The 13,646-nt window shown below is 30.1% G+C and overlaps 1 protein-coding gene across 3 annotated transcripts; it reads right to left on the bottom strand.

The window, feature by feature from the left end:
* Positions 1 to 1,898: 1,898 nt before the first annotated feature.
* LOC108342817 (PLASMODESMATA CALLOSE-BINDING PROTEIN 3) lies at positions 1,899 to 4,170 on the bottom strand. 3 transcript variants are annotated; one of them, XM_017580640.2, is made up of 4 exons: positions 3,802 to 4,146; positions 3,254 to 3,493; positions 3,094 to 3,130; positions 1,899 to 2,476 (listed from the first exon to the last, which is right to left on the bottom strand). In XM_017580640.2, exons 1-4 carry the CDS (start codon positions 3,851 to 3,853, stop codon positions 2,203 to 2,205), a joined length of 603 nt encoding a protein of 200 aa, XP_017436129.1. In that variant the 5' UTR covers positions 3,854 to 4,146; the 3' UTR covers positions 1,899 to 2,202. The 3 variants fall into 3 exon arrangements, with proteins under 3 accessions (XP_017436129.1, XP_052725853.1, XP_052725854.1); XM_052869893.1 differs by lacking the exon at positions 3,802 to 4,146 and adding an exon at positions 2,838 to 2,931 and having other exon boundaries at positions 3,254 to 3,478; XM_052869894.1 differs by lacking the exon at positions 1,899 to 2,476 and adding an exon at positions 2,832 to 2,931 and having other exon boundaries at positions 3,802 to 4,170.
* Positions 4,171 to 13,646: the final 9,476 nt, after the last annotated feature.

Genomic DNA, 13,646 nt, shown 5'->3' on the forward strand with positions numbered 1-13,646 from the left:
TTGCTCCATGCTTCAATCAACTTCACTTTTCCCTCAAGCAATTTCACTCCATTGGAGCCTTTTCTATAACAGAGATGAACAAGTAGCACAAAATGCATGTTTGGAGTGAAAATAAGACAATGAAACATATAAGAGTTCAATATTTCTTATTTCTAAGCTAGTTTTATTCCAAAATTGAATATATAAATATTCATATAAGAGTTGAATATTTTTTATTCCTAAATTATTTAAATATTGTGTTTTATTTGTAAATTTAAAAATGTACTTATTTATTATTTAAAATCCAAATAAGGTTAATGTGCTACCATATACGAAGATTTTATTAAAATAAAAATACGAAAAAACCACACATAAAATTATATCCACACATGATAAAAAAAAACTATTATGAAAAAAATCATAATCTTTTTTATTTTAAATTTTTATATATATTTTATTTTAAATTTTAAAAATAAATAAATATAATTATTTTAATCCAATGATATTGGTTTATTTTTTATTAATAATATTTTACTTAAATTGATACAAATGAAACGATAAATATCTCAAATGTAATTTAATATGTAAAAAAAAATTAACACAACTTATATCTATTTATTTTTAGAATTTAATAATCAAACATTAACAAAATTTAGAATAGGAACGAATTCTAAGTACATTTGAAAATTTAAAATCCAAATACGTATTTAATATTACAATTTATTCTAAAATGAAAACACAACTATTAAAAATAATTTGAAAAAACATATGTAATCCAACATATAATAGCATACCTAACTCTCACATAATATCTTTTTCTCCAATGAAATGATTGAATACAAAATAAAAATTAATAAAAATTTACATGTTGAACATAAATCGTCCTTTATTTTAAAAGGTTTAAGTTATCTATATCGATTATGCCAGTTATCTGCTAAGTTAAATAATATAATTTAAAATAATAAATGAATATGTTGTGAAGAAAGACCACCAGAATCACAAAATCCAAATTCTTGCTCAAGTTTAACTTGCTAAGGGTCTGATTCTTAAATCTCACGCCACATTCTACCCCAAATTTCTGAGTTGTTCAGATCCATAATTCATAAATTGATAACCGTGCCAAATCATCAATGTCCAATGGAAAACGACAAACCAGCTCACGGACTAAACATTAAATATATGTAATTCTTTTTATCAAATTACTATAATAATGTAAGTTTTAAAAAATTACAAAAATAGACCAATTATGCCAACTTGATATGATTTTATTTATAAAAAAAATAGTTAAACTTACAAGTTAATACAATTTTATAATTTTTTGAAATTTTAATCAAAATCTTGTCAATTTCATGTAACTCTAGTCTATAATCTATATCATATAAAAAAGAGTTCATCTGTAATCTATAACTGCATCTATTCTATATCTGTATATAGAAAAACACGTACATTTTTGTGATGTCCTCCTAATTTAGTTTTCCATTTTATTTTCTTAATTATTTTTCAATTTTATCATTTTAATAATTACTCTTTTAAATTCAACTAATTACTCATTATAAAATAACCACGTGTTCAAATTTAAATAATTAATCATAATAGAAAAGTTGTTTACAAAATATTACTTATAACATTTTTTATTTCAATAACTAAAATTTATTTTTCTATAAATATAAACATATATATAAAAACTATATTTAATTTCTTTTTTAATTTTACTCTCTTAATTACTGTTTTTAAAATTTAAATAATTCATAAATATTTAAAAAAAAGAAATACACATACACACGATAGCTAATATAACTATAATATAAAATTAAAGTCATGATAAGCTAGAATTTAATTTTTCTTTAAATTAAGATAACATAAAAGAGAAAAATATCAAACACATAATACAAGGTTATTATTAGCAAGGGTCAATTAAATGAAAAAAATAGTGGCTCTCTCAGTGATGATAGATATTAGATATAATAATATACAAAAGGAAACCGAAGAGGTCCCACCTCGTTTGCAGTCACATATCAAATATTCACCACTGAAAAGGAACCAAATTCCCTAACTTTTTTTTTTCTTAGGAACACAACAAAAACAAGAAACAGGAGGCTAAAGTGGGGTCTGCTTCTGGATGATTCCAACTGATGAACTTCCATGAACACCCTTCTTCTGTATTTGCAAAATCTCATCCACACAAATCACAAAGCCCCCAAGATTTTCCAAGAACTGCTCCATTTAGACCATTAACACTACCAAAAAGGTGAGAACAAAGGACAACAGCAACATGCATGTGTCCTTCAAGTGAACCACTCCTTTGCTTGGATCAGTGATGCTTGTTCCAGTTGAAGATGTTGGACTAATTCCAAACACATTAGGGTTACCTGTGGTGGTGCTGCCTGTACCAGTGCCGGTGCCTGTACCAGTGGGAGTGGTTGGAGTCAAGGTGGATGGTGTGCCTGTTGTTGGTGTAGTGGTTGTTGGGGTTCCTGTGGTGCCTGTTCCTGCATTGCTGCAAATGGAAGCCACAAAAATTAGCTTATGATCATCACACAGACCATAACAGTATATTAATAGTTTAGTGAGCTATATACCAAATATAGAATTACTTTCATTGAATATTATATGATCTTGGATCTAGGATCATGAGTGGGAATGAAGTGGGCAAAAAAAATTGTGGAACATCATAATCATGACAGCTATTGTTTCAAAAGGGTTGATCATGATATCATTGGCTTCTGAGTAAATCTGATTCAGGAGGTGGGTACATGAACCCCTAAAAATGGCCTTTTGGCTACTGTAAACAAAAAGTGTGTAAAAAATAACAGTTTGCTTTTGCTTTTGCAAATGATATAATTGAAGTTGAATCTAACCAAAGCCATCTAAGGGCACCAAAGTAGGCAATTTGATTAATGAAAGGCAACTTCAACATAGAGAGAAAAGGGCAAGAAGGGTTTTCTTCATGTTCTGTAAATGGAAGAAAAAACTGGTTTAATACAGCATGCAAGCAACCAACATCTTGCCATTAGGAAAAATTAAATAAAAAATTGAACTTGAAATTCAGAGGAATAAATGAATGATTGTAGATTAATTTAAACAAATCAGCAAGATCCATGATCAAGAACATACCCAGGGCTTGAAGGATATACACATGTGGATGCTGAAGCTGCAGATCAAAGAGGTAGGGACAACGACAAACAGAGAAGAATTAAAAAAAAAAAAAAAAAAGGGAATTTTGTCAAGAAAGTCCAAAATTTTTGAAGGTGACTAGAAAGTGGTGGCCACTTACTAGGTGGATTTTGGCTTTGGGTGGCAGCACCAGCAAAATCACAGCTTCCCTGAGCCTGACCCTTTCTCTGGAAATAGCTATTAACAGCATAGTTGCAGTGATCCTTCACAGTGTTAGGTTGGTAACATGCTCCATTTTGAATAATAGGGGAACAATCAGCTCCTGCACCACATGCATAATCTATAGCTTTCTGAAGAGCTTGATCACCCACACCATCTTTACATACACAGTAAAGAGCACCTGTTCATGACCAAAAACAAATTGCAAAAAATGTAAACAGAAGAACAGTTAGTCCATTAAAAATCCCATCTTTCCTTAAAAGCTCCAGTCTTCCGTAAAGCAGAACAAAAATAGAAAAGTCCGTGAACAAAATCCATCTCAAAATCTCAAGCTGTATCACAAAACCAAAATAGAAAAAACAGTAAGACATAGCAATCATGAGAACAAATCTGAGAGTTTATATATCATGATTAAACAAACAAACAAAAAAAAATTAACCACATGCTGAACTGAGCTTGAGAAAAACACAGGCAAATCCAGGAGCTTACTTGAATGGCCAGTGAAGGCAAGAAAAAGCACAAAATACATCACAAGAGTCATGATTGATGATGGTGATGATGGATGTTGAGAGGGTATAAGAGAAATTTCTGTGATGGAATTTGGAGGGAATAGCAGAGGGTACTCCAGTGTGAGGCCAAGGGAAGAAAAAAAAGAGAGAGGAAAGCAGAAGAGAGGAAGCAGTTTTGAAGAATGGAGATTTCTGGACAATAGGTGAGGTGGGGGGAGCCTGTCTGGTACACTTTTCAAGCACCTTTATGAGTAAAACATTATGTGCATAAGTATTTCGTAAAGATTAATAAAATAATATATAGTACTAAGTAATATAAGTTTATGTATTCTCCTGAGGAGTGTGTTCTGGGGAATTGTACCAAAGCTGAAGCTTTTATTATTTTGTTATGCTTACATTATTATTACAGTGTGTATATATATAATATATGTTTATGTATCTATTATAAGTATATTAATTTTGTGTATATTTTCAAACGGTCCTAAATTGACAAGGGTAACTGGGGGTGGTGACACTGTGAATGAGAGAGCATGGAGAAGTTCCCTGTGGGCCCAGTTAGCAGGGAGATTCCCATAGATCTTTTTCTCTGGCTGTGTGTTGGCACTAGAACCACCCATTAGTTTACAAGTCCTTTTGGGGGATGGAACTTCTATTGTAGAAACCATAGATTGTTATCATTTCCTCTTTTTATTTAACTAGTTTTATTTACTTCCTTTTTTAGCCTAAATGTATAAATTGAATTAGATTATTATGAAACTAAACTCAATTATATTATGATTTGAGCACATTAAACTCAATTTGGTCATTTTTATACGTCGTTTAAATTGTTACGGAAGATGAACAGTGTGTTATGTGTCTTTTTTTAAAAAAATTATTTTTTTAAAAAAGTTTTTTACTTACCAAGTTAATATTATGTCAAGTATTAATATCAGATGTCATTGACAATATGTATATTAAATTCAGTTTCAATTTTTGTTAATTTTATTCAGTTTAGTTATATTTTTTTTTGGTTAATTTTCTTCAATTTACTCTTGAGACCAAAATTTAATTCATAATTTTATTAAATATTTTTTTCATTATTTTTATATCGACTCTAACTATATAATTGAAATATAATTATTAGATTTATATGGTTAGAGTTGGTTTAAAAATAATAAAGAATTTTTCTTCTATTTTAAAGTAATAAAGAATTTTCCTTCTAATCTTAAAAAAAATTATAATTATAATTTTTTTGTTATAATTTTAAAAAATATATTAGAATTTTTCTTCTAATTTTAGAAGTAAATTAAAATTTTCCTTCTAATTTTAATAATAATGAAGAATTTTTTTATAATTTCAAAAATAATAAAGAAATTTACTTGTATTTTTAAAAATAATGATGAATTTTCATTTTTATTTTTAAAATAATAAAGAATTCTCTTTCCAATTTTAAAAATAATGAATTTTCCTTCTAATTTTAAAAGGTTTAATACATTATTCATTTGGTCCCTACTTTTAGGGGTTTAGTTCAAAGTAATCCTACCTTTTAAAAAAGAGTTCAGTAAGACCCCATAATGTTTGATTAGTTCCTTTCCGCTCATGCCGTAAAAAACATAACAGTGCAAATGTCACTGTGGCATCTCATCGTGGCACACGTTAATAGGTGGACTTAAATGATTTTTTAGTTTTAAAAGAAATCTCTGTCACGTCATCATCACCATCTCCAGACAAACCCTAAACTCTTTCCAAGAAACCCTAGTCGTCGCATCATCCAGCGCCGTCACTGCCATCCTCGTCGGCAGCCATCCTCTCCAACGCATCACACGCCACCACCAAAGCTATGCGACGAGAACGCGAGAAACCCTAGGTCTCCATGGTTTGCTTGTAGGTTTGATTGTGGTTGCAGGTGGAGGCAAAAAGCGGCGCGATTAGTGGTGGCGAAGAGTGGTGATTCGCGATCTGCAGCAGCTGGCAATTTGGCTGGTGGTTAGTGGTGGACGATTCTGTGGTGGAGATTGGACGACAGTGCTGACGATTTGGCTGGTGCGAGGGTGAAAATGGTGAAGATTGATGGTCGCGGCATAGCAAGGGATCGCATTGGGTGGTGGCGCGAGAACGAATGTGAGATGCGAAGGTGATGGAGGTGCAACAGAAGGGAGAAGACGCTTTGGTGGTGGCGCATGATGTGTTGGAGAGGACGGTTGCCGACGAGGATGTCGGTGACGGCGCTGGATGGTGTTGTGGCTAGGGTTTCTTTGAGATAAATTAGGGTTTGTTTGGAGATAGTGATGATGACGTGGCATTTGCACCGTTATGTTTTTAATCGCGAGAGCGAAAAGCACCAGATTGAACATTTTTTAATAAAATATGGGGTCTTACTGAACTTTTTTAAAAGGTAGGATTACTTTGAACCAAACTCCTAAAAGTAGGGACCAAATGATGTATTAAACCTTTTAAAAATAAAAAAAAAATTACCTTTTAATTTAAAAAATCATCGAATTTTAAAAATAATGAAAAAAATTTCTTCTAAAATTTAAAACTATGACTGAATTGAACAAAATTAACAAAATTTTAGACTAAATTAAACAAAATTAATGAAAATTAGGATTGAATTTAAAACAAGACACTAATACATACTTAGTTAACACATGACATTGATACTCAGTTGACACATGACATTGACACTGACTTGACACTAACATTATCATATGACACAAGGTTGACTTAACACGTGAACAACCTTTTTTAAATTAAGAAATTTTTTAAAAATTAATAAAAAATTTCAAATAAATTAAAAAAACTACAAATTGATAGGTGAGATACACAGTTCATATTTAATTAACAATTTAGACATATTTATTAAAAACAACCAAATTGAATATATTTATCAAAATAATATCACATTAAATATTTAAAAAAATAATCCTATATTGAATAAAGTCGAGAAAAATAGGAAAAAGAAGTATTTAAGCCTATTTTTCAATAGCCAAACTTATAACTTTTTTGATAGAATTATTCTTTGTTAGCTCATTAATTTTCTTGAAATAATTGTTTTCCATACTGATTTTATCTTAATATATGGTTATTTGTGTGAATTTTAATTGCTGATTATAAAAAGTCCGTAGTAAACTTAAGGTTTTAATTTGTATTTTGTAACTATATCATTTATCATATTTTACTATATATGTAAATTTTCTCATTTATTTTATTATTACTAATAGAACATAAATATTATTATGTTAGATATTCATAGGTCTATTTTTTATATTAAATAAAAATAATTATGGTTTAATTAAGTTTTGAGTATATGTAAATTTTGAAACTTTCAATTGATTTTTTTTCTTAAATTTTGGTGGTTTATTGAATTTTTAAAATTTTAAAATTTTTAATTGAATTTTAAGATTTAGATTTTCCTGTTAAGTTGTCTTGTATTGTTATATGAGCATTTCTTTTAAAGATTTACAATATTTAATAAAATTCTTTTAAAGTTAATTAAAATTATAAAATTATAAATTTAAAAAATAAAAAAATTATAAAACCTATTATATACAAGGTTAGTCTATTAACATTTTTTGTCAAGGTAAAACCCTTAAGACCTCTTCCAACTCTTACCACATACCTTATTTTACTTTATTGAGTTTGAATGATTATTAGAGTGATATGATAACCTCTAACATATTTACTCCCACATTAATGTGCATACTAATAAAACCAGATCTTAATGTCCTTGAATTAGTACCAACCATCCTTATACAAATCACATATACATATAATTTATTTAATAATCATATTAAACATACAAAATAATGAACATAGAAGACTAAACAACCCTGCTAATCTTGCTCGAAAAGATTGTCTACTCGTTTAGTGAGTAGTGTTTGAAGGCCTACTCGTCTAGTTATTAAACATCTCGCCTAGCCAAACAAGCACTGGAACATACAAAGATTAAATCACTCATAATTCGTCCAGCGGAGAAATGTCATGTCTAGCGACAACCAAGTCAGTGATTTCTCTGACTTTGGAGTAGCTCAATGAGTATATCATCGCCCAACGACTACCAAGTGAGTGGCTTTTTGGCTTTAGAGTGACCCAACGAAACAGTTTCTCGCCCAACTAGTCAACATAATTTTGTAGAATATAATTATGCAAAATTTTGCTATTTCAACCCTGCCAATTTAGCCAATATCACATACAAAGTTCAAAACACACTAAATTCGAATAATACAACATACATGAAATAAATTCATCCCAATTGGGATACAATTTAGACAACATTCTCACATCTCATCATACGACCAATTCATGCAATTTAGGAACCTAACCCTAGTTCAACATGACACACTCATCACATAGCTTAATCATTCAGACAATACATAGTATAATGATACAATTAACAATTTCAATATATCTATCAATTTGAAAACAATGCAATTAGCTTCTTTTACTTTTTACCTAACTCAAACAACTCTAAAACACAAAACAATTCTAACTCCACAAGATGCTCTATCTACACATAGAAACATCACAAAAACAATCAAGATATATATTTATGATCACTAATAAGTAAAAACTCATATTGATGACTGAAACAACACATGTAACCAAATGAAGGACCGCTTACAACGACAAAACAGATTGAACCGAGAGAAAAGAGACAAAAAATGAAGAAGCTGATAAGTTCAATTTAAAGAACTTGCCGTAAGGATCACTTCAACGATCTGAGATATTCAAACAAATGAACAAATAACAAAAACTCTTAAAGAGAAGTCAAACAACTCTAAAAAAATATTTATAAAAAGATTGTATATCTTAAAATAATGAAACTTGTTTATAGTAAAATTATTTATACTAAAACCTTTTAATATTAAAATAATCGAGTTTCATTAATTTTAAACCACTATAAATTTTAAAATATAGGTCTTTAAAAAAATTTTAGTCAAGGGTTAAATAAAATTTCCTAATTTTCATGAATTTTTAATATTATTTAAATAAGAAATATAAAAAAAACAACGTAACCATTTAAAAATTATAAATTCATTTATGTTTCTTTTTTATCTCAATTATTTTATTTTCTTATATTTTCTTTCTTTCTCCTTTATCTTTCACCCTATATTAGGAAAGTTAAATTCTTTTTTATATTAGAATAATTTTATGAATAACATGTATTTAAAGTATTCCAAAAGATAATAAATCCCACGTTGCTTAGTTTTGTGAAGATGAAATTCAAGAAAAACAATAAAAACAGTTGAGAGTGCTTTTAAACCTTTTCACATTATTCATCATTACCAATAATGAAATAATGGGATTCTGTTATACTCTATGATGAAGTGTGGTGAGGACTTCAAAAGGAATAAGGAACTTTAACTTTTATGAGAGTCAAAGAAGCATTCCTTGGAATTTTATGTTTGCTTTTAGGTCATTTTATAATGTGTCTCTAAAGTGCTTAACTGGGTTTAATAAAAAGTGAATGATGAAGGGTTCATTACCATCTAAGCCAAACTGTGTAAACTTTATGCTTCTCCTGGAAAGTCCTTAGCCAAAGTTCTCACTTTTCTACTTACTTTTATGATCTGTCTTTCTTTAATCTTCTCATCTCAATGCTTCTCCAAATCCATATTTCATAACGTTTTTCTCCTCCAACTGTATATTTCACATTGGATCCATTTCTTAAATCAAGTTTTGTAGTTATAATTCTGTGTTTAGTGGTTTGTTTTGAATAGAAGATGAAAAGAAAGAAGGAGTAGAAAAGGGAAAAGAGAATAGAAAAAAATGGTATGGATTAAAAGAAAAATAGAAAAAAATAATGAAAGTAGAGTTTATTTACTTACTATTAATGTTTTTATTTCATTTTATTTTTTTAATAGTACTCTTTTAATGGTTTATTTTATAATAGTAAAAATGTAGTTCTTATTAAATAAAATAAAATAAAATAAAATAATCTATGTATATTTTAAATATATAAATATAGTAATAATATATTTTGGAGAAGAAAATCAATAATATAATATATAGTTAATTATTTGTTTAAACATGATCATATAAAAAAAACGTAAATCCTTTTATATTGATGCAAAAAATTTAATGTATGTTTTTTTTTCACTTGTTTATTTATTTTATTTTTCATAATTTTCCTTTAATTTTTATTATCGACCTTTTGGTATTGATAGGAACAAGAAAATACAAAAAAGATATAAGTGCTAAGATTTTATAAAAAAAAAGTTTTTTTAACATAAATTAATTATTAATAAAATCATAGATATTTTATATAAATAATATGATTAAAAAAAAGGTTTAAACCCTCGGATATGGGAATCTCAGTTAGGTCCTTCTCATATTTAAAACTGTCTCAATTGGGTTATAATATTTGTAAAATTGAACCAATTTTATCATACCCCTTAAGTTGTCCCAAACGGTATTAAACTGTGATGACGTGTTTATGCTGATGTGCATTATTTAATTAGGTAGAATTTTTATTTAAATTAAAAAATTATGACATGTGTCAGTCCCTTTCTTACCCAAAATTAGGGTTTCAGATTGGGGGAAAGGGGCTTCTACTGTTGAACCGTTACGCATGCGAGAATAAGGTTTTGCTTCTTCTCCCCTGTCGCACCGTGGAGATTCATGGTTGTGCTTCTCTTTTTGCAATTTCATAAATGATACAGGTGAATCAAACTCATGGTGTAAATTAGGAAAGCTTGATGAATAGATTTTGCAGGGAATTTTCTATCGGTATTGGGATACGGAGGTGGAGGCTTGGTGGTCACGGTACTGCAATGGTGATGAGATGACTGCGCAGGGTTCGCAAGAGAATTGGGGAAAACGCTATTGGGTTTTGCTGTGTAGGTATATGCGATAGTGGAGATGAAGGAGACAAACATAGTGACAACGACGCATGGTCACGTCGATTTGCCATTGGGGTTTTTCTGATTGTAGGTCTGTGTTGATGGTGGGGAGAGCATGATTCCAGGATGGTTTCTGGTGGCTTCGAGTTGCAAAAATAGTGACTGGCCGTGAGCGTGGGCCGCACGATTTTAGAGAATGACATGGAAGAGGCTTGCGATTTGGCTCGCAGAGATTATGGATGCGTTCGTCGAGATTTGCAAATCACAGCGGCCATGGAGGCGTCGTTAGCATTCCGGTGATGGTCTGATGCGATGGAGAAAATTGGGTGGTGGCGTGAAGTCTTGTGCTGTTGATGACAGTTGTTGTTTGAGGCAATGACGACAAGGTAGACGTTGTTTGTACTGCGAAGAAGATGATGCGAAGACGCAAAGGAGGCTGATGAAGGTTGATGGAGGAGAACGAATTAGGGTTACGCGACGGCCTTGCGGCATGATGGTGGCGGCACAGTTGCGGCACGACGGCAAGGGTTATGGAATTAGGGTTTCTGTGGAGAGGATGATGATGTGGCAGCAAAAGTTATCAAATTCCACGTCATTATTTAAAATTTATTTCCACGTAATAAGATAACACATATCAGTATCACCACATCAACAGACTTTAACACCGTCTGGGACAGCTTAACGAATATGGTAAAATTGACTCAATTTTACAAATATTATGACCAAATTGAAACAGTTTTAAATATGAAGACCCAACTGAGATTCTCATACAAATATGAGGACCATCCAAGGGTTTAAAAAAAATTAGGACTATTATATAAAAAAAACTTACTTTTAACTTTAAATGGTATATGAAACATTAACTATCATACTTAAAAGAAATTTTAAATGAACTTTTATGGATTTGATTTTATATTGAAAAGAAAAGTAATTATATTGTATTATGTTTAAGACTTACGCTGTGTTCGCTTGAATAGGTTTTACTGTTCAAAAGCTAATGCAAGCGATTTGAGAATCCAGTCGTGTTCGGATGAGAGGAAACGCGAAGAAATGCAAGCGATGATTTGCGAAATACTATACTTTTTCATCACCCGCGACTTTGAAGAGATTTGGAGGGATTATGACTGAAATGTCACAACTACCCTCAACCTATTATACATTTCCTGTATGTATATAAGCTTTAACACAGAAAATCCATTCGCAAAAGTAACGAACCGATTCCAACAATCGAAAGTTGTTTGAAGCTTTCTGTGCATTTGTTGCTTTTGCAGCGCTTGCAGCCTTAGCTTCATGTTGAGGAGAGGTTGATGGATGAAGATGAAGAAAGCTTCAAGGTTGAAACAACAGTTGAAGAAGAGTTTGATGTTCTTCAAGGACGTGTATTCGGTTCCACAAATTGGGTATCTGATTCCAGTACAGAGAAGAAAATCCACATGTTGTATTCGATTCCATCTCAAGCGTATCCAGTTCCACTGCTTTGAACAAATTGCACACAACATCGTATTTGGTTCCATAGCATGTTGTATTTGGTTCCAACTTCTTCTTCTCACTCTAGGATAAACACTTCTTCTTCTTCTCACTATGGGATAAGCACTTATGCTTCCACGTTGGTTGGTCCTCCTCCTCCGAAATCTTGTTGCTGGCGGGGGATCACGACATATGATGTTTGGGATTGCTGGGATTAGGATTCGGTCGATTGAGCGGTACGAGGTGGGGAGGGACCGGTGGATGGCGATGGATCCGCTGACCGGGTTTCAGACTGGGTGTGTGGGATTTATTGGCAGGAAGGGAGGGAGTTCTGGGTGATGGGAGGATACGACAGTTGAGGAATATTTTTCTGGTGAATGAGTATTACAGGGATGCAGTGATGATGGAAGTTGAGGGGGGGGGGGGGAGGTTTGGGATGTGTGGGGGATATTGGTTCTTTCTTAATTATAGGTTTTTAATTCAAATTTTCACTTTATTTATTTATTGTTGGTAAAGTTTAAAATTACGTTAGTTATTTTTTACCAACTATGAATTCAGATTTTCAACTTACGTATTTTATGTGGTGCTTATGTGTCTTTAAGATATACCACTTCTGATACATCAAAGATATCTTTAACATATTTTAAAATATTGAAAAATTGAAGACAGGTAGAAAGATAAAAAAGTTACAAGGGTATCTAAAAATTATATCTTCATTTTTTAAAAATTCAAATAAAAATAATAAAATACTCTTTATATTACAAAGTTACTTTATGAGGAATATTTTTTCATTCTATTTATTTGGACAGAAATAAATTATTATAAATACAGAAGCTAAGTTATTTTTGTGGAAAAAAAAAGACATTTTATTATAAAAATAAAAAAATATATTACAAACAAATACTACATTTAAATATATTTATATTATTTGATAGTAAATTATATTACAAACAAATATTACATTTAAAAACAAATTCATTTTACTACATTATAACTTTTATAATTTTTAAAAATTAATTTTAAAAATTATTTATAATTTTTGTCTCTTTATAAACATTTTTACAATTAAATATAACATTAATAAATAACATTTTATATTACTTTAATAATTAAAAACATTTTTTAATCTTTAATTTTTTCCAATTAAACTAATTTTTTAAATCTGTCACATCAATCAAATCTTACACTAATTCTTACAAACTTTACTTTCAAATCCACTTTTAATTATTCATAAATCCACTCAAAAAAACAATACAAAAATTATTCTCAAATTCACTCAAATTCATTCAAATCATTTCCCTTAAATCATCTTCCCTGAATTCCTATAAAAGAACAATGCCTTTGATATTTGTGGATGTATTTATTAGTAAAAACATATAATTTAACGATGTTGTTAATGGAGGGTTTCTAAAATTGGTATATACTGGAACAGTGTGATGTTTGATTGAATGAAATAATACTGAAGGGTAAAATAATCATTTTATGTTCCGCCCAGCCCAACATTGAAGCCGTACTTCCTCCCAAAATAACACCAGTT

Source organism: Vigna angularis, chromosome 10 (assembly GCF_016808095.1).
Source record: "Vigna angularis cultivar LongXiaoDou No.4 chromosome 10, ASM1680809v1, whole genome shotgun sequence".
NCBI lineage: Eukaryota > Viridiplantae > Streptophyta > Magnoliopsida > Fabales > Fabaceae > Vigna > Vigna angularis.

What these genes read in the sequence shown, in the direction of transcription:
- LOC108342817 (XM_017580640.2), bottom strand. Translation starts at nt 3,853, where the DNA reads ATGACTCTTGTGATGTATTTTGTGCTTTTTCTTGCCTTCACTGGCCAT. An exon ending in TGCCTTCACTGGCCATTCAA is followed by an intron (nt 3,494 to 3,801) that starts GTAAGCTCCTGG and finishes GGTCATGAACAG; the next exon opens with GTGCTCTTTACTGTGTATGT. An exon ending in CCAAAGCCAAAATCCACCTA is followed by an intron (nt 3,131 to 3,253) that starts GTAAGTGGCCAC and finishes TTTGATCTGCAG; the next exon opens with CTTCAGCATCCACATGTGTA.